This window comes from Osmia bicornis, chromosome 13 (genome assembly GCF_907164935.1).
Source record: "Osmia bicornis bicornis chromosome 13, iOsmBic2.1, whole genome shotgun sequence".
NCBI lineage: Eukaryota > Metazoa > Arthropoda > Insecta > Hymenoptera > Megachilidae > Osmia > Osmia bicornis.
Window position 1 is genome coordinate 8,527,134 of NC_060228.1, and position 27,077 is coordinate 8,554,210.

At 39.9% G+C, this 27,077-nt stretch overlaps 1 protein-coding gene across 2 annotated transcripts; it reads right to left on the reverse strand.

Moving 5' to 3' along the window:
* Positions 1–1,675: 1,675 nt before the first annotated feature.
* LOC114873616 (protein tipE) lies at positions 1,676–26,710 on the reverse strand. 2 transcript variants are annotated; one of them, XM_029182130.2, is made up of 3 exons: positions 24,626–26,710; positions 23,475–23,808; positions 1,676–2,647 (listed from the first exon to the last, which is right to left on the reverse strand). In XM_029182130.2, the coding sequence occupies exons 1-3, from the start codon at positions 25,167–25,169 to the stop codon at positions 2,566–2,568; spliced, it is 960 nt and encodes a 319-aa protein (XP_029037963.1). In that variant the 5' UTR covers positions 25,170–26,710; the 3' UTR covers positions 1,676–2,565. The 2 variants fall into 2 exon arrangements, with proteins under 2 accessions (XP_029037963.1, XP_029037964.1); XM_029182131.2 differs by lacking the exon at positions 1,676–2,647 and adding an exon at positions 9,005–9,953.
* Positions 26,711–27,077: the final 367 nt, after the last annotated feature.

Genomic DNA, 27,077 nt, shown 5'->3' on the forward strand with positions numbered 1-27,077 from the left:
CATATTGCTAACCGTGCAATGAATCTTACACGCGATTACATACCCCCCTAATGGGGTATTTAAAGTAATGATCCTACGACTGAATTATCTTCTTGCCCTCTTTTTTACCCCCTTTTCTTTCTTCATATATCTTTCCTTGACGTTTACTCGACGTCGATGTTATTATTTAACATCTCATCGACAATAAATGTCTAATGAAGCTTGGATTAACTTTATTTAAATTGAAAATCGAAAATAGCCATAGGTTGAAAAAAACAGAAAAACTTTCACGATTCTAAAATTTGTGAGATCGTCTTTTTTTTCTCGATAAACTAATTTAAATATCTCGGTGGAGAAACGAGTTTTCGAAGGAACTAATTTCGATTCCCTTTTCTTATTTTCGTCCATTGTTCCGCTTCGATACTCAAAGATATCGAGAACGAAGACGACGCCTCTTCCTTTTTCTACCGTTCGTTCGTCTTGCGATTTACCACGACAAACCCCTTAACTTTCTCATTTTTGCCTTCTCCGGAATAACGACCTCCTAGTGGCAGGAAAATAAATTGGCTGTTGGGAGGCCTACGGTCCTAACGATCGATTAACTTTTGTCCCATTTTTCCTCCTCGGTTCTCCTTCTATCTAGCCGTTCTTAACTTTTAAAACTTGAAAAGTGAGCGGTTGCCGTTAGACCTAATGCTAATCAGTGAATCACGTTAGGTTAGGGATATTTAAAGGGCTATTCTTTAACACGTCCATGTTTTATCCAGTTGCGATCATAATTTCTTCGTGCGATACGAATTGCCAGCGTTTCGATGAGAATTACACATTGCACACCTGCAACTAGACTCGGTAATTGGCATATCGTGACGATGGATTTTCGCACGACCGAGGGTGGTTCCGGTTGTCCGTTGGGGTGCATGCCAACCCTGTTGTATAGTGACAAGTAACGAAAGGGCGAACTTTTTTTTTCCACTATCGAGAATCGCGGTATCGACAATCTCGAGCAGAACCGCGGGCTTCCCGATTCTTCTGGTTGCTGGCAAACTTCCACACGCACACAACCTCGCCAGCTCGTAATATGCAAATGAACGTGATGTTTAAAAGGTCGAGACGGTGGATGGGAACGTTTTTTTCCCTCGCCTATGTATTCGACCACGCGAATTTCCGTCATCTCGTTTTTTTCCCTCTAAAAGTGTCGAGCAATATTCTTTTTGTTTAATTTTTAAAATTGCAAATTAAAAATAAAATTTTAAAATTTCTCCATGGTCCGCCGTCCGAAGGTTAAAGTAAGATAGAATTGGAGAGAAAATAAAGCAACTGAAGTGAATTTTCGTAAACGAACCACGATTTCTTTAACACGGACTGAAATTTTATGAGTAAACAGTAAATTTTTCCTGGAAAATCGTGATGTGTTTCACAGAAATATTGCTGAGAGAATTTTTTAAATAAATAGTGACCTCTTTGACGAGATTTTGTACCTCCCATATACCGAGTGAAATTTTTGTTATACAAATGATATGAAACGAGGTGTTTGAGACAGATCTTCTTTTAGTGATTTAAATTTAGAATTTAAAATTGTGGCTCTCTTCAATAGTTTATTTCAATTAAAATATCTGCCCTATTTTTAGACAGAGGAAAATATTTTTGAAGAAAATTATATGATATCAATTTTTATTTTCACTTGAATACCTGGCAATATTTTGTATAATCTCGGCGTTTATTTCAATCATCTATCACTATGAAAGAAAGCTCATAGGAGAAGGAAGCTTTTCGTGAAAAATGGTGCTTCGAGTTAGATCGACCATAGCCCTGTAACAACCTCTTACGAGCTAATAAAAAATAAATCTTAAGATGATTTTCAATCGACTTTTCGATCGCTCTTCTTTCGTCGGACTTAAACGGGCAGTTATGCATTTTAACTATCGCCATATTACAATTACGTAACCTAATTTCTAACTTAGTAGTTTTAGGACACTGTGTCCAGTTGATTTTATTATTATTTTTCGTTTACAAGGAAACAATCCCTCAATTGTAATTATAAAGAAATTTTTTGCCAACTAAAGAAATTCATTCAATGATAGGCATTAAAATAGTTGTGAATAAATTCTTAAAAGTTTCCATTTATTTTCACAAGTATTCTGAAGTTTCTGAAGCTTCTTCATTATTGTCATGTTAGCTTTCCTTTCGAAGGGTCTCAAAACATATTCATTAATTCCAAGAGAAGGGTATTCTTTAATTTACACCATAATTATATGAAAAATTATGACAAATATTTATTTCCAATCGAACACTTATGAGAAATAGATATTTCTCCGTTTCCGAGGGATCGTTTTCTTGTGCTGTACCTGTTAACTTGTTCTGCTCCTTGCACGGTGCTGCAGTATCAGTTTGTACACGTGTATCCATGCGTTTCGGGTGCTAGTGGAAGAGTAGGGTTGGGTGTAACGTACAAGGTGCGATGATTTTTAGATGGAAAAGGGGTTGGAATTGGAACGACCGAGGGCAGGGAGAGTGGAAGTGAAAGAACAAGGCCTAGAAGTCAGATTGCGACGTGGCCAGGGCACTCTCGGCCGTTTCCTCGCGTCGTCATAACGGCCTCGTCACCTCGCCGCACTCGCAATGCGTCGGATGACCCCGTTGATCCACGCGATTGCTTATCGAGTGATCGCTGAAACAAATTTCAAACAGAACAGTGTTATTTTATATAGTCGGAGAAACATGCTATTGGAAATTAACCCCTAACCCCATCAGTTGTAGAAAATAGGTGAGGCAAAAAAATAGTGCATACCATAGACAAATTATTATGTGGTAATAATATAACTGTATTAACTTATTACTAATATAATTTAGTATAATTAGATTACACGTTCAACGATGCTTCCGAAAATTCGAAATATTAAAGGCTGGTATTCGAAACAATACCAGTAGATCTTCGTACACCTAAGAAATACGTACAGAAGCATATCAACGGTTCGATTTCAAAAATGTTAAATTCCGAGAACAATGCGATCCGTTCGTGCAAAATGCAAATAATCCTCCTCGTAGCGAGTAGATACGTCTCGTAAGAGACTGCCGCGAACAATACGTCGGTCTCGTGCTTCAAAGAGATCAATTTCCTCGAACAATGGTTCCGCGAATAATTTTCTACGCCACGATTCAGCCGATGATCCAACCTGTGCACAATGGCTGCCACGAGGAGGGAATCCTGCTGGAAATTAACTCTCGTCTCTTTTTTTGACGCTGTACCACCCCCTTCGGGAACTCCATCGATCCACCGACCGACTCAAAAATGCTTCAACCTAAATTCTCTTGATTATGTCTGCTGCATAGAACACGACTCTGTCGAACCTCCGTTATAGAAGATCCATTGTTGGGTTAAAGGGGGACGATCACGCGTGAGTAGATTTCTATTGTTGCACAGGAAACCTTTGATACGCTTCTAGGTTCCTGGCAAGAATAGTATATTCGTATGTAAACATTTAGTCGCGATAAAGCGTTCAAAGGGTACTTTGTTCGCAATGAAGCATCAGTATGGAAGCATTGGAAGAGAGAAATCGTGTGGTATAAGGTAGCTCTGCACAATTTCGTTATGCTAATGTTTAGAATGTTGTATAATTTTTCTAAAAGTCGAGGGAAAGAAAGAAGAATAAGAAGGTAGACAGAGCATATAGATAAAAAGAGGTAAAGATAAAAGTAAGGGAAAGAAAAGTATTTAGAATAAGAGGAAAAGAAGGCGAGCGTAGGAGTAGAATGCTAGTAGTAATTCAGTGGTCGGATTGTAAAAAATCCTGGATATAATGTTGCCATGACCTACATCGATGCGGCTGTGAAAAGAACAAGCGAATACAGGCCGGGCCATTGTCAGTGGTTGCGGACCGATCATATCAGACGAGGCAACGAAGCTCGCGCAGTAGTTATAGTCTGATAATGGTCAGACAACGGTCGAGTAGAATCGCGTGTTGGCTCTCGTTAGGGCATACGTAGGAATTTTTAACTTATTTACTTAGTCGTTGCTCTTTATACGACTGACAATGCCTTTTTTTTATGAACATTCTTCTGAACATAGAACAATGGTAAACTTTATTTTATAATTTATTTTGTATAAAATTTATCTTCTGTGAAAAATAATCTTTTCGTACACGGTATAGTGTTTTCAACAATATAACAAAAAACAGCAATTCAGTATTCGAAAAATATGTCAAGTGAGCGTAACTGTTGCCCTACATACAGTCTCTTAATCAATTTGAATGACACGTTGTCCGTTCAGCCTTTGAAAAACAACTCGTTTATTTGCAAAATTCTATATCTTTCGCTTATCAGTTGTTAAGTATGTGTCACGATTTCCGAATGGTGATTCACGCTCTTCCTTCTATGCTTTCCCGGGGAAATTAACAATGTAGCAAAGGGGTACATAATTCTTTTCGAGTGAATGAAGCTAAAGGTTTTCAGTTTTAAAATAAAACTGTCCATGCTTATTCTAAAGCACCTGTGCAACAGTTATTTTAAACCTACAGGAAAAATCTATATCAAGAATAATAAATTTGGAAACATACTCATTAATGGTTTCACGATTCAGAACACCGAGAATCGAGTGCACCTGACGTTTCTTTCAGAACTATCGTAAACAGTTTTCAGCCTGCATTACTCAGAATCAATAACGCGCTAACGCGACCGTCGCTGCGTCGATATATTGTATACATATAATAACGTTGACACATAACTGCACGAAAAGTGCGACTTGTTTCATGATCAATAGCTCTGGTCACGAACAATTGCACCTGATGTTGAAAAAAAGAAATATAAATTGAAATCGTCGCTTTAATTACTATTATAGATATCTTGTACGTGCAGTAACGTTTTCATCGCGGGATATGTATCGCAAAAAAATACCAAGTGGCAGAAGCAATCGATAGCCGTTTCACGATAAAGCACCCAACGTCACCCATATTTCGCGGCAAATGGAAATTCCGCTGCGCGGAAATGGGCGCTGCTACGAATCGAAGCGAATTATTCGGTAATCGCGATTTAATTGCAGTTAATATCTATAACGTGATACCCTGTTAATACGAATATAACGGGAACATTATTTGTTAGGTATTAATATGTGTACATTATACGTGATGGTTAATGAAGAGGTTCAATTTAATTTAATTAGAGATCAAAAATTCCAAAATATAGTACCAATTGAAGGGTTGTTAAATGTACCCCTCGAGATTAAAAACGGTTCAACCTTGACACTGAAAAAAAAAGAATCAAATTCTTAAAATAGTTTCGTTGACAGTTGGTTCACGAGAGGTTTCATTAAGTGCGTGCTGTGAAAGTTTCCAATATCGCTGTTCCGTCGAACGTGCGACAAGAAGCGGCTTTAAAATTTATATCCTTTGGCACCCGGGCGCTCGTAATCATAACTTTAATCCCCTGAAGGATAGAAGACATGGAAAGAGGGTCGCCGTGTATTTGTCCTCCGCCCCCGCCTCCTCCTCCTGGTTAACTGTCTATAACGTTCGCTGACATTTTGAAAAGGTCGCCGTCGCGTTTAACCGCCACACTTGTACACCAGGATCCATCTAGAGAATTAAAGCACGTCGAATCAGACGAGCCGAGTTTCAGATCGAATGCTTTCTGTTCGACAAATAATTGTGATCGGATAATTGGAAATTGAGATACGTCGAGCTGTTAGGTTCTTCTATGTTTGAATGGTATTTACGGGGGACTAGGAAATTTTGACGGGTTTGGGTTTAACAGTTAATATTTATTATAATTTCATTTAAGCATTCAAGCACCGATATTTTCGTTTCTTCCGATATTTCTTCCCCAGTTTCGGTTCCGTGTTTGAGATATTTCGGTGCGGAGAATGAATGAATTCCAAAATAGGGAATAACGATAATGTAGAAAGATGGAACTATAAATTCGCCGTTCAATTTCACGTGAAAACCACTATACAAGCCACTGGTCATGTATATACACATCGATTCAGGCTCTTGCCTTCCATTTATCCAGCTTATCTTAATCTATCGGATTTTCGGGAAACTCGAGGAACGATAGTCGCTTAATTTAATATGTAGCATCCCTATTCGAGTTTCTTAATAAGAAAAAAAAGAGTGTTAAAATTAAAAGAGATTCAGACTTTATTGCGATCCAATTTTGAATACGATTTCATGTCAAGAAATTCTCACTTCGGTAACAGCACGTGATCGCCTACAAGTTCACCGAACACGTACCGAGGACGAAGTAATTCGATCTAAATACCGCAAGGTGATTGTCCTTGCCCTTGGTTGCTTGCACGCATGGCAATTGAAGGCATGAAAGCTTGCGTGACATCGCGAATTTAAGAAATCCGACCAGTTGATCGGATAAACTCGAACTGGTAAACTCGATACTCCGCGAAGAAATTTCAATTACTTTTATGAAAGATTATCCATTTGGAAGGGTACGGATATTTTTGCGGTTTCCTATATATTCGAGGTGATCATCAGACAGAGGATCGTTAAATTTTAAGTATTTCTGTCCTCGGTTAGTGTGATCCTAATAAATTTACCACCACGCTAAAAGCTTTACACTGGTCAGCGAGCAAGCTCGTGCTTCGTTTCGCGTTATTAATTCCGGCAGGACCCGTATTCCCAGCGAATTTAACGCGATTTCGAATATTCAATAAATTATCTGTTACACCATGTGTAGATTATCGTACATTGTATTCATATTACGATTGCCTTGGAATGATGCAGAAGTTATAGAATGAAAATTGTTACTGCTCCGGATATCGGATAATTATAGTTGCACCCCTGGCACTGGTGTAATTATTTCAAAGTCCTAACGTTACAAATAATTACCTAAATGTCACTTCCTAATACTTGCGTTAATAATGTAAACATAATATCAGCGAGAAAGTACCTTTGAGCGACAGTTTATAAACTACTTTCTCCGAATGAATAATTCTCTTCGTTTCGTCGAGGGTGCTCGAAAAGGAGATCGGGCTCTCCAAGTTAAATTTAATATTTAATCGCGATCGGTGAAAGTGTAGATTGGCAATTTCGTCGAGTGCTCGTATCGGCAGCTAAAAATAAGGCTGAACGCCTCCAGTTTTAATTCCACCGTATTCCGATGCACACCAACCCCGTCGCCCCGCGCCGCGCCGAGCCGCGCCGCCCGTAACCATCATCGAACGAGGAATTATGAGGCAAGGCTCGATATCGTATCGCGATATAACCCCCTTGTTTTATTCAACCTGCGTGCGCTCCTTCCGACAAGGATCTCCAAGGTACACTTTACGATAACCTTTTTTCTTCCACCCCCTGAAGCGGCTTATAAATATTCAGCAGGGTCAGAGTGGTCCATCGCCCCGTAGCTTTTCAACAGTTACTTAGTGTTCTTGCGCTTTAACGTGATCTTAAGACGTTGAAAAGGATGGTTTGGTCGGAATTGAATTACTAAAACATTGTATTATCAATTGTGATAAGGGTGAAGGGATAAAGACGGAAGTTTTTCTACCGATAAGAAGGGTTAAACTCTATCTGTATATATAATAATTTGACAATTATTTTAACCGAAGGAACGAATAACTAGGTTGCAATTATTATGCATAAAATCAACCGGAGGGTATTAAATTAACATCGATAAGAACACAAATGGTTTGGCAGGTTTTCTGGAAACAATAAGGGGGTAATTCGTGGTACAAAAGCGTCGCGAAATTTTCGCGAACAAAAGACGGGACAATGGACGTCTCACTTTTCTGTCATATCAGGCAGGGCTCAGTCCGCAAGCGAACACGCTGCTATCAGCGTGGCCATGCAAGCGCAGAAACGAGCGATTTTTATTCCCCGCCGAGAAGAATCGACGATAACAGCCACCTCGAGGATGGGGAATGCTTTCGATCGATATAACCGCCTGTGCTTATCGGTTATTCTGCTTGTGAATCGGCTGGAACCAAACGAAATAGTCGCTTGTACCTTGAATTCCGTTGGTCTACTAGGTCAGTTTTAGAAATTGAAAACGTTCAATGCGGTTGTGGCTGGAGAATGACGAGGAAACTAGGTTTAGTTGGGCTAAGAATCGAGGAAATGGAACGTAATAATTGGTGGGATTCAATAGGGAGTTCAAATAAGAATTTTGTAAATATTATAATATTAGATGAGAAATTTGCTGTTTGATCATGTTATTTGACGAAATGGATAAATGAAATTCAACAGATCGTCAGATTACCTCTGTACAATCCCTTTATTGCGTATTCAATGGTACACCATAATTGCATACAATCGTTCTAGTAAATGGATATGTCGTTCGTCGATACAAGTTTCTCATTGCTAGCCGAAGTCTCCAAGAGTTTTCTCGTCCTTGGAAACTCGATGCACAGCTACCAGAAATTTGCATTTACAAGTTCCGTGTGAACTTTCAGCAGAGTTTTCAGGGTGTCTCCCGTTCCGGTTGCAGCCGTGCATCGCGTCGCTTCCGGCAAATAGCGCGAAAATCATTCCAACTGATCCCTCTCTCAATTTCTATGCTCGCCAACATATTTAAGCGATCCTTTTGGATCCAACGATTGATCTGAAGAATCTCTCACCTGGCAAATCGATCGAATCGATTCCATTCAGTGAATACACAATGGAATATAACAACGTTTAACAAATTTCAAACATTGTACTCGTTATCGAACGGTTATAATAACGTTTCATATGCGCGCGTATGTGTACAGTGTAAACGGTCGAAAAGTGAAAAGTAGCATCGAAATAGGTCGAGTTCTTTTTCTGAGAGTTCCCTTTTTAGCGTTAATGTGTTATTTTTTGGCCCCGCGTTAATGAACGAACTCGACATTTCCTGGGAAATGTTGCGCATGTAGGAGGAAAAACTCCGGAACTTATTTTACGTTCAACTACTGCAACTTTTTTATTTTTCGTGTGATAAAGTTGTAGAAATTCTAGGGAACGATCACGATGGTTTTTAACGAACGACAAAATATTTTTAAGCGTTTAAGTTCTTATTATAAATGTACAAGCTTCCTATTAACCCTCGAATGACAATAGCCGAGTCCGTCGTGACCCAAATCTATGGCTTTAAAATTATCAAACGAAAGATTTTCATATATTGGATCGGTAAAGACCTAGCTTCATCATTCGGAGTTTAATAAAAATGTGCTCAGCTTTTCATCGTGTATTCGTGCAGCAGATAGATTAACACGTTCACTGCGGTATGATACGTGTAGACACGTAGCTTACTTGCTAAGCTGATATTTCCATCATTTTCCAGTTAAAACGTATTGCAATTACATTGCTTGGAATATGAACTAACTAATAGCATAGCCACTAAAAAACTAGCACAGTGAACGTATTAATAACAGTGAAGCTGTATCGAAGAATCGATAAATGGACAACAATTGAAGTGCGTACGCACGTTTGAACAAGTTTACTCGAATGAAAAAAATAATTCGAAAGAAAATACCAATTGCTTACCGACAACACGTGGTCGCAAATCGAGCAACTTTTTGGCAATGTCGATGGAAGTAGCTGAAAAACAAAGTTCATCTTTTAACAGCTTTTGGCACTGTACACATGGATACACACTTATTAGACAAACTGTTGGTCCATTTAGCGTGTTTTTAAAAAAAGATGCGACAGCAAAGTGCATAGTTGCAATTATCAGTATACACGTCCTAAATTCTTGTAACAATCTCTATTATCCAGCTGGAACTCAGAATAAAAAGGGAAATGTTTTTAGGCCTAGAGATTCCTACATGAAAATTCGTTCATTCTTCGAGAATCTAAAACGTATCGAAAACACCCTGTAGAAATGGTGGAAAAAAATGTCGAAAGCAGTCTCGCAGTCTCTCACGGATGCATGTACACAGATATTCACTGGACAAGTTGACAAAACGAAATCACAAAACGTGATACTCACACCAAGCTGGTGTATACTCACACCGAGTATCAACAGTGTCGTTCTAACGGCCGATATGTATGTTGCAGAATTTACATAACTCGATTCTGAAAAGAAACATTAGCAACATTGTAATTGAGGCTCAGTTATTCGCGCTTCGAGATTTAAAATATGAAGAAACAAAAAAGAAAACAGATGCGAAGAGAGACAAAGATGCATAGACATAGAGGAATGAAGCGAAACAGAGACAGAGACAGAGACAGAGACAGAGAGAGAAAATGATCCTCGAGAGAAGGTTGAAACACGCTCGTTAGATAAGGGGATGAAAGTAGCTGCATTTACATAATTTCATACCGCTTTGGAAATTTATTCCTGGATGTTGTAGGACCGGAGCATCTGATTATGCAAAATTATTCCGGGACTCGCTGACAATTTTTAATCGTGCATTAAGCAGTCGATACATGTGACAATACCCTTTGATTGAATAACGAAAATTATTTTCACTTCAATTTTACTTCGTTTCTATTGCTCATCGATTCTATTGTTAATCCTCAATAAATATTCGTTTGGGTCATGGACAGAGTCACGCTTTCATTTTCTAAATTTTAATCAATTGTTTTTATATCAACCTAATAGAAAAAGGTAAAATTTAATGATTGATTGTCGCTTAGGAAAGGCTGTGAGAGTGTAATAATGAAAATGAGTCGACACATTTCTCGATTCATGAACGTCGAATAAACAAGCTTCCAAATTCTCGAGTCACAGCTACTAGATTCTTATCATTCCAGGCATATTTCAGTAATAAATAAGGTGGAATTCACGGAACGAACCCGCAAATTGCAGGGCACGCGACGATTACGTCGAAATTCTTTCACGCAGAAACAATTCTTGTGTCTTGAGAGTCGAAGGTCGTCGTTATGTAAATTAATACGCTTATCGATAAATATACCCTCCGCCGTTGGTAACGGAAAGGTTGTTCTGATCGATACCGCAAGAAAAGAAGAAAATCGATAAAACTTGGATAGTATCAGTTTCGAAAGAAATATTTTCTATAAAATTCCATCAAATCTTAAATTAAGTAGGTATCAGTGATTTTCAAAAAATTACATGAATAATCTCTAAGGGTGCTCTCTTCACGTTCCTGTTTTAATAAAAAAGAAAAGAATTTCGATTTTTATTAAAAATCGATTAGGTGACGTATCTCTTTAGATCGTGTTAATATATTGCAATATATTCCATCCCATTTACATCATAAAATTCCTTCGTATTCAATCATTCCTTCGTCCAACCCTAATACCGTCTTTTGTGACTGATAACCTATGGCGTTCGAAAAAGTGGATTTAAGGCGATCTGAGAATAAGCTGCTCATTTAGAGCAGGATTTCCACGCTCGACAAAAGGCGCAGGACTTTGGAAAATTTAGGTTAACTTCCACTATAGAACAACAGTCTTTCGAAGGCATCGAGCCGACGAATCCCTGACCTATATCCCTTAAAACATCATATCGCCATTACGTGTACTTTGCACGCGAAACACCATACGTACGTCTGTGTGTACAATCCAGGGCTGGTCCTAGGCTTATGATACTATCAACAAAAATAATTTATCGAAGAAACCTCTATTTTTACCTCCATTTATATTACTACTTTTTAAAATGATTTATTATATTTGAATTCCGTTTAGTTTAAACCAATTTTACCGCTCCGAAAAATTTGCTGCATCGTGCAAATGCACGTGTTGCACCGTCGAATGGACTGGCCCTAGATGCATTCTCGAAATCACGGCACATGCCTCTGTAAAGAAGTCTAGTTTCCTTTGCGGATAAGGAGACTTCCGCCACGGAAGGCTGGCCACGGCATCGACGAAATTCGATAAAAGTCCAGCTGGAAAATTTCGTGGCTGGCATACGACAAAAGAGAAGTTCCACTGCTTTGATCTTTCGACTGTTGAGAAATGTAATTTTCAGGCTGGTAAGATTTTTTTGCGTTTCTTTGGACCTGTATTTCGTTCGCTAGCATGTTCCACAGTTAAAGAACTCTTTTTTGAATTTTTCGGATCCTTCTACTTTATGAAGTAATAAATTCATTTAAGAACGTTGCCGTGGATGTTCCTTGTCATTTAACTTTTCAATTTCGAAGGAAAAGTTTCACTTGCTATCGGAATCATTGCTATGCTAATACTTTTCCTACCGCTGTACAACAGAAATGTTTCGCTAGAGAACACAAGAAGTAACGCAAGAAAACGATTTCACGTAGTTGGAGGATTACCTTTCCATGGAATTGCTTTAGCCCATAGCCTGATGACAGGAATTAGAATAAACTTGCCGTTCGTGAACACGAAATGTCTCGGTAAACGGTGCTTTTAAGGAGCTACTGTTGAATCGTGCCAACTGGAAGCTTAATCCACGACGAACAACGCCAATTTTCCGCACTTATAAGCGTTCTTGATATTTCCACGAAGACGATGACTGAAAGTTCCAGCTTTAATTTCCCTATTCTGTTAATAGATGAGCTGTGCTTCGAAATAGGGCAGATAAATGGAGCTTCTTTTTTCTCGTTCACTGTTCGCAATTTAGAAGATTACTGAAATGAAACAGGTGCTTTCCGAAATTTCATTCTCTCTGGTACAATTGAAGATTATTTAAAAAAATAATGATTTAGGTTTTATTTTTATTAAAAACATAAGAAAAAGAATTTTCGAGAAAAAAAGGAAAAGGTATTAAATAATTCCAGCAAGAGTTCTTGGAACCGTTCCTTCGATAATGAGCCACATTTCTCCCAGGAACAAGAAAGGAACAAGATGTTCGGGGAAACATATCGGTCTTGTTAAATTCTTCCACGCAATATCATTCTACAGGCAGACAGGTTCTCTCGGATTTTCCTTAATAATGCGATGCACGTAGGGGTTGCTGGTTAGAATGGCGAATGAAAGAGAAAAAAACATGAGAAAGTTGAGATAATTACTTGTTCACGAGTGCTTCTCGTCCGATATCAAGCCACAAATGAAACAACAAGTCAAAGCTTGAACAAGTCCGATCCCAGGTTGGAACTTGTCCAAAAAGTTTCGGCTAATAACTAAACGCCGACAGAGACCTTTGCTCGCCAATCGAAGTTCATTTCATCGGCGAGAGTAATTTTCTTACTCATCCTGATCATTGGAAATTCGTTTGATTAAGTCTATCGTTTAACCTCTCGCCTTTTATCAGATTTCCAGTGATTAAATATATATGCCATTATCATCTGATAATTTTCCATTTCTTAGAAATGTTCGTCTTCGAAATTCTATAAAAAATTCAATACAATTTTTCTCCATAATATGCTAATAAAGACAATGGACATTTCGTAAGTTGCTATTCAAATTCTTCATACATCTTACATAAATCTGGTGCACGAGACGCACAAGTAATATCTTCAACCCCATAAATTGCTCTGCAGTTCCATAATCTCTGTTAGGAACGTAAAAACATGACCACATAAGACTCCCATTTATACAAACTTCTTCCACTACTTCGATGTGCTGAATTGACCAGTAAGATCCTTCTATACTACTAACGAGGCGGCCTGTATAATTCAATGATTCGATAAATAATCGAAGCGAAGGCGTGTATCGATCTGTCGAAAGGGGAGCCAAGAAATTTCCAAGCGTCGAAATACGTTTACGATGGTGCGAACAACGGTATTCGTGACAATATTTCCTGATCTTCGTCGTTTGTTTCACATTACGACGCCGTTAATTTCCTTCAGCCGACCAGCCCCGCCTTTCCAAAGAATATTTATGTAACTCCAAAGTAGTTCGAAGTCTCCGCCATTTCTCTTCCACTGTTTTTCGTGATTCTATGGCGATTTCAAGATCCCCCGTGACGATAACGTCTTCCCTTAATGTATCTCATTCGCGAGACATTTTTATGCGAACCTTCCTTTACACACAAAATTATTTAAAAGCGTCATACGGAAAATGGTGATTATGTGGGTTAACGCTTTATTACGGAAGAACGTCCATATATTACCGTAAACATCGTAAGTTTTTCTTGACCAGAATCTAAACCAAAGCTTGGAAACGAATAACCCCGGAAAGCATAGAAGGAAGTCTCGTGTTCATCAATAATTCGTTTGCTGCTAACTCTGGCCTTTCGATTCATTTTTTATTCACCTCGAGTGTATTCACGCTTGCTCTAATATTCAACATTCCTTCGGCTATCGTTCCATTAGATAACTAACCGAACGGTCACGTAAAGGAAACATCAGTTTCAACAAGTTTTCCATCAATATTGAATTGAGTTTCATACTATATTGAAGAATCAGACTGATCTTCTATTAATTTTTCACTTATACAACTGCATTAAAGTAGAAACTATTCGACTCCGTTGTATATTTCAAAACGATTGAATACGTTTCAAACGATATATGAAACAGGAAAGGATGATCTTTATTTGATTCTTAAATGAAATAGGTTCAAAGAGAGTTACGTCGAGTCCAGAGGGACTTCGTCGTTGGAAGCACGATGAAAAATTCACATAGAAGCCGAACTCTGGAGTTGGTCGAAATCATTGATGTTTCTCAGGAGGACGAGCTCGAAATTTCCTCAGGGTGATGTACAGGGTGTCTCTAACCACCCGTGTTAACAATCAATTTACGATCGATTTACCAATTTCCATATCAAGTTATTTAATAATTTGCCGGACAAGAAGGTAGTTGGAATCGAATTGGCATTTGCAAAATCACGAAGCAACCGACGCGACGCGGCGTGGCGGAAATGATTTTCGATTTGCCGGTGGGCATGGCTCTGAATGCGACAGCTTTGGACGTCGTTACGTTGCTCTGTATGCAAGCTGAGCGAACGAAATCGCAGTTTCATCGAGCTAGAACAATCTGGGCCGTCCGTTCTGTCGCAAAGATTTAATGAAGCCTAAGGCGATTCACGGCTGCAACCGTGCCATGGGTGGCGGACGGCGGACGGGTGTCGATAAATCGTGATCGAGCTCTCTTTCGTGAAAATTTCTTTTTCTTCGACGTGTTTGCGTCTACCGTGATACATTATTCATCGGGTCGAAAAAGTTGAACCACCTCGATGCTTCATTATTCTTATCGTTGGACGAATAAAAATTGTTTGATCGGAAATCGCGGATTTCTTCACCGCTTAAGGGTTGAGGATTAATCAAGGCAATCAGATTCATATTTTGCATCTTTTATCCTCATCTAAATTCCATCAATGTTCACAAATTTAATCCAATGGAACCTATTACGAACATCGAATATTTAGATTGACCAGCATTACATACACATCGTTCTATGCATTTGATTTGCAAGTCGCATAGAAGCTGAGCAATGTATGAACGGTATCGTTACAGAGGTTTCAATGTAGCTTAAGCGGCTCGTTTCGTCTGATTACGTAATGTCGTCCCTTCAACAGAGCTAATAGATTACGTATACCATGAAGAAGGCAAGTTCTAGGAAGGCTTTTGAAAATGAACAATGCTGAGCATTGAATACGGTAACCCCTATATCCACCACGATTTTAGGTCATAGACGAGGAAATTTCGCGAGCAATTATTGACATTCTTATTAAGCAAGGAAAAATCTTTTCATGTACCTACGTTAAAAATTATTACTTTTTCAAATATTTAAACGATTTTCTTAAAGAATAAATCTGTGATACGCTACCTGTTTGCAAATCTTCGATGCTATACTCCCAACGGTTAGAATTTCTTGAAAGAAATTATTCTAAATACGTCTCGGGTTCTAAAACAATACCTAGAATGGCCGGAAATGGTCGGCGGACAGAAGGTAAAAAATATAATCCGGTTTAAAGGCGGAAATGGAAGCTGAAAAATATGAATATATTCGCGCGAGAGACCCTTGAAGGTTCCAGAAATGTAGGTCTGCGACAAAAAGGAAGAAACAATGGAGAATAATTTCACAGAGGAACAAAGAGAAGGAGGGAAATAAAAGTTGCGAATGGCGAGGAATGTGTAGAAAAAATACGAAGAAAGAGAAAATAGAACAGAGGCAAGGAACAAGAATAGAAACGAATCACTTTTGTTTAATGGTAAGTTTCTTTCCAGAAAAACTCGACGAGGAATGAAATAGAGTAAAGGGTTAATAGATTCTAAAGGGCAGCATTGTGCGACATGCCAGTCAGGATTGTTGCTTTATCTCCTAATAGAAATCTCCGTTCGACCCCTTTCAAATCGCGATGCAGTTTCAAAAGAGAACATCGATAACTTTTTAAATGCCTTCCTTGTATCTCTTTCATTTACAAACTAACGTTGAATTAACGCCGATAGCAGTTGGTGAAAATTTCAATTGAAAAAGAAAAACGAACGTATGGGGAATGAAATAAATAGTGAACTGCAAAAACGTTCGCCGTGAAGAGAATAAAAATATGGATGCTATTTGTTTTGCAGCCTCTTAGTTGGATTAGAGCGAATCATCCGGTGTTCTATTTCCTCGGTCGTTTTCCGTGAAATTAAAATGGAAGCGGATGCAATTATAGGAGAATAAAAACGTAAGAGCCTGAGAAGAAAATACAATCTCGAAGGTGTAAAATGATCTTTTCAATAATTTAGCAATTACTTTCTCGCAACATCGAAGGAGAAACATTTGATCATTGATTTGGTACTCTTTCAGAATATTCATCGAATTGAATAAATCTGGTAACGTATCGAGATTAAATGTTGAGCTTGAAAGATTTCATTGTCTCCGTTTGTGCCGGAAGTTCCTATCTCGAGCCCACAGTCGTTTTCTGTTAGCGAAAGAAACTAAAGAGACAATTTCTCTAACGACCTTTTGATAGTCGACATTAACGAGAAATCCTCTTTCTGTTCCAACGAGCCCTCTTCTACTCGTTGCCAAAGTAGCCGGGGAATAAAAACGAAACGTCCACGTGCTATGCCGGTGTATCTCTGAAGTCGTTGAACGAACAAGTTACGGTTTATTCACGAGCCTGAAAATAATTGAAGAGTACCAGCGAAAAACGATCGTGGTGATGAAAAGTAAAATTTCAATATTTGGTCAACAAATTTTGTGAACTTCTTTCTAGTGTGACGATCCAAAATTTGATATTTGTCTTTCTCCATGGTGCGTATATTTTTAACAAAGAAGCGCGGTTTAATATTATTCAATTTGGCAAATTGAAAAATCATTCGAATAAACAGTTCATAGAAGTATTCGAATAAATTTATATAAAAGTTTCACTCGTACAGCAGACGTGGAATTTTCGAAAGGTAAAAAGAAATCGAGGCGTTCGTTGTAGCGAAGCAATTGTCTATAAAGGTCGACGATAAAACGAATCGATATCATCGGTCTAAAGCTTGAAGCGGAACATCGCAGAGGCAAAAGAAAACTGGCATGCTTTCCCATCCAATGAACATAACACTTTCTCCTTTTGCATTCTCATAATGAAATTAGAAAGACTTTCGCAGTCGGTCGCGCCTTTTTTCATTTCATGCCAAAGTAGCTTGCGAGCGACAAGCTGTCGAAATGTGGAAGGAAAAAAGGCACTCGTGCCGTCCACTTTGCAACAGAGAGAAATAGAGACTTGCATAAAACAATAGATTCGCCAACGTGAATTAAAGGAATTTCCAAATGAAGAATTTATTTCTCATGAAAGAGAATCAAACGACCAATTCATTTGGTTAAAATTGAAAAGATCGCGAGGGCGAGTACGATTGTTCGTTTGCCTGACAAAAGAGAAGAGGAAGTTACCATTCTCCGGAGGACTTTCTGATAGCCGAGTTAGAGCGGATGCTCTCGACCTCACCGCTTTTTTTCTGCTTCGTGCCAAAGTACCCGAAGAATAAAAACGAAGTGCACACGGTCGTGAATGTTTAAGGGTGCTGAAACACTAAGTGGCGAGGGCAAAGCGCATTCCTAACGCCTACAACGCGATGCACGCTGCATACAGATGTGCAACGAACATATGTGCAAACTCGAATGAATCGTTTCCTCGCGCTAGACAAAGTTTTTACAACGAAACGGGATGACTTTTTACACTTTGCGCCTTCCTGAATCCAATTTCAAAGAGGAACTTTGATTAATTTGCAGGACCGAGGTAAATTTGAAACGGCATTAAAGGAATTTAAACAATTTAAATTTAAACTTCCAACGAAAAACATTCTTCAAAAGATGAACTTCTCATGCGTGATCTGTTATATATCTCTGAAATGTATTCTCGTTACGTATTATTGGAAAAGGGTAGAAGAAATCTTATAAACTATCGTCTCATATCTGATTTGCCTTTATTTTCCTCGCCGCGTTTCGTTTCGACTCGATTTTCTCTTTTTCGTAGAACCCTCATTTTCCTTTTTCTTCTGCTACCCTTCTCCAACAACCACAGCGGTCGATACCATTTTCCTAAGTGATCTCGTGACACGTGAAGATTATTCAAAGGTGGATTACATTTTTTTTTGCCCTTCTTCGACTGCTCCTTCCGACTGAGATTTTTTTTACCATTCTATTATTTCGAAACATTAATCAACCACGTAAAGTACGAGATCTTCTTACAATATCCACGAAGCGAATTAATTATTTCACCCTCTTCTTTTATTCTGCATTTCACTACCGTTAATTTGAAATAAAAATGGTTGCCTGTAAAAATGCCTCTAATGCAAGTTGGTGGACTTGCTGAAAGTAAGTTATGCAGCAAGTGTAGAACAGCGAATCGACTTTTGAAGTAGTCCGAAAGAACAGATGGCGAAACGAGGCTCATCGATCGTCGCGCTTGTCGTCTGAGCGTCCACCAGCGACCGATTGACGGAAGAGAAAAGTATCGCTGAACTTTGCCGTGAAAAGGCTTTGAGGGAAACTAGACTGACGAGCAACTTCCTCTTCAACGATGACTATTAAGGTTTGTGACGTGTTTGTATAGCGTCAATTATAGGGTCAACATTCTGTCTAAAATATTTCAGGAAATCGCGAAAGGAAAAGACGAATGTATGTTTGGTATTTGCTAAATCCGACCTGCGACCTCGTTCGCTTCCAATCTCTCAGAAGGTATTGTTTTTCTTCGAGCATGGACCAGATGGTGTTCGCCAAGAGTCGTCTTAATAAAATCCGAAGGAATATGTTTTTCTGTTGGCATGATCCAAGAAAATCGAACGATAAGTCAAATCTCTAAGGAGAAATCTAATTTACCTCGTTTGCTCACAGCTGATCGATGGTTCGTAATGTTTTATGCTAAAGAGATAAGTGAATAATTAGCAAAGTTGGCAAATCGCCATCGTTCTTATGAAGAATTCAGAACGATGCTTTTCCTTTAATTTCTTTCCTAACTTGACCTCTGCTTCCCTGCTCTCCATCGAAGCATTAACCCTCGGTCAGCGAATCATGGATAGAGCCTCAATTTTAATTAAATTTTGTATTTCATATTATTTCCATTTTCTAAATTTTACACTATTTCTTTAAAAATTATTCTCCTTTCGCTTGAAAATTATACATTCAACTTTAGGTTAACATCCTTGCATATATTTGGTAGGTTTGGCCCTCGATTGACCCAGATTCCATTGTTTAAGGGTTAATCAATTACTAATTAAACATTCATAAGTTGTTATTATTAAGTATTCACTGGACTTAAGGTTGAAATCTGGAATCCTTAAGGTCTTAATACTTGAGAATCTTAAAGCTTCCGTATCTTACAATTAAATCCCTGTAATCTTAGAATTGTAGAACATCTTCATTTGAAATTCATAGAATTTCAAAATTACAGTCTCGGAAGTTTGAAACCTTAAAACCGTCCAATCTCCCATTTTAAACTTTTAAATTCTGAAATTCTGAGAGTTTTGAGATGATGAGTCCAGGGCCACGTTTAAAGCTTTTCAGGCCCTAGAGGCAACAATGAACTAATGGAGCGATGGTAACTAGTGCACCGTTATAGAGAACCGATATATTAGAAGAAGATTAATCACTCCTCCGCTGATATGCTGCTCCGGAACCTGTTTGTCTGATATCTTTAGTGTACTATAGTAATGACGGCGTTTTCGTTTAGTTTCTTGGACAAGATCCAAAACGCTTCAACGGTGTGCTTCATTTTCGCAGCTGTTTGGTTCTATAATGAAGAATGATAGGAGTTTCAGTTTCTTTTCAGCAGATAACAAAGATGGCATTTATGAGAGTGCTATTTGGGAATTAAATCGAAACACGTGGATCAGAAATAACATTAACCCTTTCGACCCTGGTGGGCCACATCCATCCTCGTGAGTAGTTCTGATTTGCAATCAGGGACTAACCAACTTTGACAAATGTAGAATTATATATTTAAAATAATTTCAAAACTAATAACATCTTGAGTTCGCAGAGCTAAAAGCCATACAGACAAACTAATGCATTACGAAGTGCTTTCCGTGCAATTATTACAATTTCACAACACGTGCTCGAAGTAATGATTAAAAGCGACCAATATGTCACAGTTTGTAATTATTAAAAGCGCTCGACTGTTTCGTCAAAGCAAAGATAAATCCACTTTACATCGCCACTTGAAGTTTGACCTTATTTCCACGGGATTAAAGTTTCATTTATCGAATGAAGGCACTAGCTTCTTGCGACCTTGTATGCACTCGCTCAAGTGCAATGGGAACTCGAGCATTCTCATCTGTTTCACATTTAAAAAATTTTTTTATTGTTGCCCTCTTTTCACGATTTTATTTAGAATAAATTTCAATTTTTGTACCAATTTAACAAGAAAAGGTGCATTCGAAGGTTTGATAGCCCCGAGGCCCGAAAGATTCTTAATCCGGTTCTGCTGTTGGATAATTTTAAAGCGAGAAGAAACGAACTCGACGAAGAAACGACGCGGCGCCTCTTGAAAAGGACGAAGCCGTGACCCGCATTTCGAGTTTCACATTGTTTCCAACGCGGTAGCCCTACTTCGTTACAGACCGATCGACAACAAACTCGGCAGGGGTTGCGTTGCAATATCACGGAAATGTTTTCTTCCAGGCTGACGAACGACAGCACGCGGCGAGAACAAAGACACGGTGTCACGGAAATTTCAATGGGGACTCGTTAACCCATATATTCATCTTCTTGTTAGTTCAACTGGATTCATAATTCGCGCGGAAACGCACAATTTTTCACCGACACGATGAAAAGGTAATTTCTATTATAGAAAATGACCTGTGAAAATTCAGAAACTAAATATTTTTTTATATCCAAAGTTATTCACATTGGCGTAGAAGATCTTCTAAGATTGCATTAAAAAAAAAAAAGAAGTTGAAATCGTTCGAGTTCCAATCCCTCCAACTTCGATCCCGAAGAAAAGTATGAAACCTGTTCGAAGAAACGCGTGCACCAGCTCTAGATCTATTTCCTCTCAGTCATATCCATATTACACCTTACAATACCAGCCACTCGATATTCCCTATATACAGTTCTCGGCTTGTGTGCCCAGCCCGCGAAATTACGGTTTCGATCAAACTGAATCAGTCTGACGGCGCGGCCTCGAGGTCGCGCATTTGCACGTGCAGCTGCAACTGAACACAGGGAAATGCGGTTTCACAGACGAAACCTTCCGCCCACATCGAGTTTCAACATAGTTGCAGATGGTACGAACACCATGCAGCCAGTTATCTGGCTGGCTGTTAAGCACGATTGTAGTTTAATTACTTTCAGCGAGCCAGAGATTTGTTCGAGATCAACGACGTAACGTTAGTTTGAGTTAAGCGTAAATTTTCTTTTTTCTCCCTTCAATTTCGAACATCCGGTAATGGATAGGTTGTGCAAGCAGTTTGTGAGTTGCCAGATTTTCGTGATGATTTAACGTGGGGTAGGATAAGGCACTGACGAGCAGAAATTACTAATTGGGCAATTCAGATTTTAAACAGCTTTTGCTGGTCGAGAGATCGTGTTATTAGGAATCTCTGTGCACAGGCTGTTCCTTCGTAAGGTGGTTGAAATTCAATCTTTAAAATATTGCTTATTCACTATTCAACGATTCTTCAGAGTTTAAAACGATGAACGCAATATTCATCTATATTGTTCGAGTATACAATACATTGAAAACAAGTTGTTTATCGTCAGGATAATGTTAATCAAAATCACAGAGAACACCGGAAAGCAGACGAGAATGGATTCAGTTATAAAGTTAAATTTGCCCCAACTTTTCATTCGTCCGCCTGTTTGATAACATTCTCTTTGTATTCCAGAGTTATTACATCTTTATCGTGGAGTTAGAAACAACGAAACCCCATACCTCTTTGTAGCAAAAAGATTAATATGCATATAAACGAATTTCACCGAAAGAAATAAAGATTGAATTGCAAGAAAGATGTTTTCCTGTGGCAGAACTAATTTTCAGGAAAAAACACGGGCGTTTCATAGCAGTGATAAGTTCATAAGCTAAAAAGATTTCACGAACATGAAACAACAGGGTAGAAAGGAGAAAAGAACACGTCTGATGGTCTGGTCGATTAATCCAAGTCTGATATATCACGGAGCAGGTTACTGGCGCTGGCTGGCTCGAGCCAGCCTTTTCTCACAAATATCCAGCCTGTGTTTCTCCTAATACCCATGGCGATACAGTGCCAGCAACCGCTATAAAGATGACAAACGAGGTACGGTAGAAAAATAACAAGCCAGCAACCGTGATGAGACCAACGGATGCTCGGCAAACTATTGCACGATGTTTAAAATGGGAATGGCTCGACTTTTAGCCTACGAATCACGACCTCTTTCGGTTGCACGATGTGTTGGCATGACGAGCGAATCGTATAATTCGTAGCTCTTTTACGAGCAAGCTTGCTTTTCTCGACTTGTCTCGTTGCTCTTTTGTGTCGGCCAGGTTTAGCGTAAATTAAAAACTCTGCCAACAGAACGTACGATAGAAATGAAATTTTTCATATTTTTGACGACTTTGTTATGGGAATAAATCGGTCATTTAATCTACAACAATCGAACACATTTTATAAATTCATGCTTGAATAGTTAGGATTTAGATGATCGCCTCAGGCTTTATGCATTGTACAAACGCTGAACGTAGCAGCGTTGATGTATTAGTTAGTTTCGTTGAATAATTTCAACTAGGATGGAGATTCACCAGTGAGAGAGCACGTCAAAAAGTCAAAAGATACTGGATGTGGCCTCGGTGAGGCAGTGGCCCGTAATGGAGCAGGCTCGAGTTTTAAACCAGAACCCCTAGAGTTCGTTTTTTTTCTCGTAAAATTACTAATTTTAATTTTTAAATTGCAATCAACATCTATTGGTAAGGACCTATTCTTCTCTCACCCCCACTCTATTTTAATTTTTTCCTAGCAAATGGATTAGACCCCTACCTCCCTCCACCTTTCGTAAACAATGAAGTGTCACATTCGTGTCGCATGTTCAACTCCTTACCTTGTAATTTTTTTCGCAACTATGCATGCCCTAATTAAACACTGCATTGACTGTACATGTATAAAAATCCTCCATACCAAGCTTTTTTATTTGACAAATTATATACGAATTTCTTCAAACAAGTATTTTTCAAATTAGAACCATAATGGTAAGTGTTTAGAAAAAGATTAAAGAGTGGTAACAATCGTTTATAAAAATAAAAGAGCGAAATACAGGAAAAGACAGTCAATCAGTGATAGTTGGTCGATAAAACAAAGCCTAAGGAAACTAAGGACACTACAGTTTGTTGAATATATACGAATGTTACCTGAGATCGTTGCCTCTGGCTCTCTTGATGCCTCGCGACGAATGTCGTGGAGGTGGGCTGCATCTGCAGTCACAATGCATCACACACAGAGCGACGCTGGTCGCGAGAGTCACTACGAAAGGCGCCGCGAAGAAGTGTATGATAGTGGTGACCTGCGCCTCGCGGTTATAGTTCGCCATCACTATGCTGCCGTTCACTCGGCTGTAATGGCAGGGAAATTTCGCACCCTCGTAGCCCAATTCGCGGGTGAAGTTTTCGCAGTCGACGATCGGCGGATAGCCGCACCCTTTAATGTTCACCAGGAGCACTGCCTCCACGTCGCCTGGCGTCGGCACTGAACAAAACAACATTTTAAATGAGTCTCGGTATGATTCTTTATTAAGTGTATATGTTACAGGCAAAGTGTAAAACGATTTCTATACATTATCAAAGGAAAAGCAAACAATTTATAGAATCAAATATATTTTATACTTTGCCTAAGTAATGTATATCTCCATTGTCGATTTTTTTTCTTTTTTACTTCCATATCATTTTCTATACATTCAGAACAGCACTATATACACCCTGAAAGTTTGAACGAGCAACAAAATTGAAGCGAAGACGGATGGGGACACAGGAAGAAGCTTTAGCAGGAAGTCTTGAAGGTGTGCTAGATTTCTGTAGAGTTCTCTTCCACACGCACATAACTCTTTATACATTCACAATAAAACTGTGTAAACACCTAAAGATTCAACGTTTTATACACATATAAAATCCACCGAAAGTTCACAGAATTGTAGCGAAGACAAATGTGGACACTACCGGAAGTATTAAAGGTACGTTAGATCTTCAAATTAAAGCAGGTAAAAAATGGAAATATGAAAAAATTTATTTATACAGACTGTCGTACTGTCTCTCATTTATTATTTTGCACCTAATAGGTATTTTCTAATTAAGTAAGCGGAAAATTTTCTATTAATATGGATGATAGATCTCTATGGAAATTCAAACATCAGCCATATGTGGGTGCACTCGTACAGTTCGCTTCCACGCTCGCATAACTTCCACGTATCCAGCACGATACGAGAAAAACATGACATTGCACCAGTGTAAAATCCAGCAACAGCTGATGGGGTTGTAAAGATAAATGGAGGTAGAAGAAGAATCCTTACCGGAAGTGGTCGAGGTATGTTGAACGCCGGTGTCGTTGTCGTTGCCCCCGGTGTCGTTCATACTAGAGTTGCTCCATGGCGTGTATGTGACGTATATATGCGTACATCTGTAGACGTCACTGGTGCAACCCTCGCGACAGGAACTCCAAGTGCAGTTGAACAGTCCGGCGACTTCCTCTCGCCTGGAGGTGGTGCAAACGACAGGATCCGGTGAGAAATCGGCGGCCAGCGTGCTGATGGCTGGATCGACGTAAAGCGGGACTAGGAAGAGGAGCGCCGCGCCGCCGGACGTCGCGACGAAGGCCAACGCGGAGGTGGCGTAAAAGTTGAACCGCTGACGGCAGGTACGCCGTGGCGGTCGGCGCCGCGAAGCGCCGAACCCGAGCTCCAACAGTTTGCGACGACGTAGCTCTCGCTCCTTTAAGTCGTGTTTCTCGTTCAGCTGATGCTGCTGGTGCTGATTCCTCCGCTGTTCGGCCTGGTGATCGCTCTGACACTGGACGCAGCTCGCCTCCAGCAGCAGCTCAGAGCTGCTCCCGCGCATCACCCAACCGCTCTCAGATAGCTGCCAACCGGAGCTTCTTCAGCCGTTCCAGGCAAACGATCGAGAGTACTCGACGAGGATCTTTATCTTCACTAGGACTCATCGAGTGCTGGCGAGGCCGCTTTTGTTGTGTGCCGTGACACGGGGTCAGAGGCTGGGCTCGATCGCGAGCTCGACCGACCACCAGATTCCTCTTGCGTCGAACAAAAGTGGCTTTCTCAACGGGGATTGATTCACCCTTTCTTTAGAAGATCTCATTTAGTAGGCTGCGACATTCGGTGAACACATGCTAGTATCGTTTCTTAAACGAAAGGGGGCATCCTTTTAATCGGTACCTACACTATTTAGGACCACGTGGGGCAGACGAATGCGCGCGACCTATAGATCCGTTGATCCTAATAAGGTTTCAAGGGGAACTTGGACCTGATACGAAATCCTCCGTTATCGTCGCTTCGCTAAATGCGAGCAGGTCTGTGTAGTCTCATAGAAACCCTGTAAAAATTCGAGGGAAATCCCGTAGTCAGTGTGGCACATTTCGTGAATGCCAGTTGGTTGGTGCTGGTTTGAATATCCTTGACACGACATCGTGCGGATCAGCGAGTTCCGCTATCGCGTCATCTGGCCTGTCTCGAGTAGGCCTCTCTTTCCGTTGAGACGTTACTGACGTTCTCAAGTTCTCTCGGGTAGATAGGGCTCGGCTTCTCTAGGCCTTCCAAGTTATTTCGTTGCAGCTAGTCGAAGCAACCTCGTACCTCGATTCCTCTCCACTTTACGACGTCCTCGTTTTATCGCTATGCATAACGACCTTGCACGTTTAAAGTTCTTTTAGGCCATCGAAGTGAGTCGATCGATTACGACCTTTTAACTGTAGTCACTATGCTGTCGGGCATAGAACATCTCGACGGTGTTCGACTCGCTCTTCTGATCCGCGTAGAAAAGTTTCAAGGCCGTTATCTTTGCGCCAGCAACACCCACGAACGACCTTTCGATAGTTACCACTGAACTCAATCGCGAAATCGATGACACTCTAGAAATCGTTACCGATCCGACGATTAAGTCCTGTCTGGTCTTCGTTCACTGTGTAGAAAACATTTATAATAAAACACTTCTCCTAGACAACATGATAATAAACTATTATAAGAAGGTACGCTTTCTTCTCTATTCAACGAATCTAGCGGACAAGCATAATCGTCTGCGAAGGATCTTGCCAGCTAACGAGGTCGATGATCGATCGGCCGCCGTTGCCATTAGCATTCGTAATCAACAGGAGGCGCGTTCTGCTCGAGGACGAAGGATAACGCGACCCGTGTCACGCGTCAAGGATTGATCCCAGTTTTCCTGCTTTCCTTCTCCAAAGGACACGCCACTTCTTCGCGTCGATACTCCCTGTAACGGTAATCAAGGAAATCCGATCGCGAGCTTAAAGAACGACACACCGCTTCCCCTCACCGCTACTCGCTACCTTATACCCTTCTTCAAATAAATCCTTCCCCTATTGATCAACTTAGATTATCTAACAATCCCAGTCCCTTTTCTTCCTTCCTTCCTTCCTTCCTTCCTTCCTTCCTTCCTTCCTTCTGCCTTTTTTCCCTCCCACCCTTTCTTCCTTCCTCTCGCTTTTCACCCGACGAACTGCGTCCCGTTGCTTACAGACACCCGCAACTGGTTGCTTCTGTTCACTGTCGCCGCTCTGGAAATCCTTCTCGATCGCGTCGCGACGCTCGTGTTTACACTAAGCATTCGAATAGCCGAGGACCCGCGTGCAACATACATCGATGAATTCTTAATCCTAGAAGCGATCACTCGAACGCGCAAATACAGATGCCGACCGCGTGTAACACCTGACACCTGACACCTGACACCTAACACCTGTCGCCTGTCCCGAATCAAGGTAAATCACTAATTCAA

Excerpts from the sequence above, each read along its gene's own strand:
- LOC114873616 (XM_029182130.2), bottom strand. The coding sequence starts at position 25,169 with ATGCGCGGGAGCAGCTCTGAGCTGCTGCTGGAGGCGAGCTGCGTCCAG. Across the intron at positions 23,809-24,625 it reads ACATACCTCGACCACTTCCG|TGCCGACGCCAGGCGACGTG; the intron begins GTAAGGATTCTT and ends TGTTTTGTTCAG. Across the intron at positions 2,648-23,474 it reads GCCAGAGGCAACGATCTCAG|CGATCACTCGATAAGCAATC; the intron begins GTAACATTCGTA and ends AATTTGTTTCAG.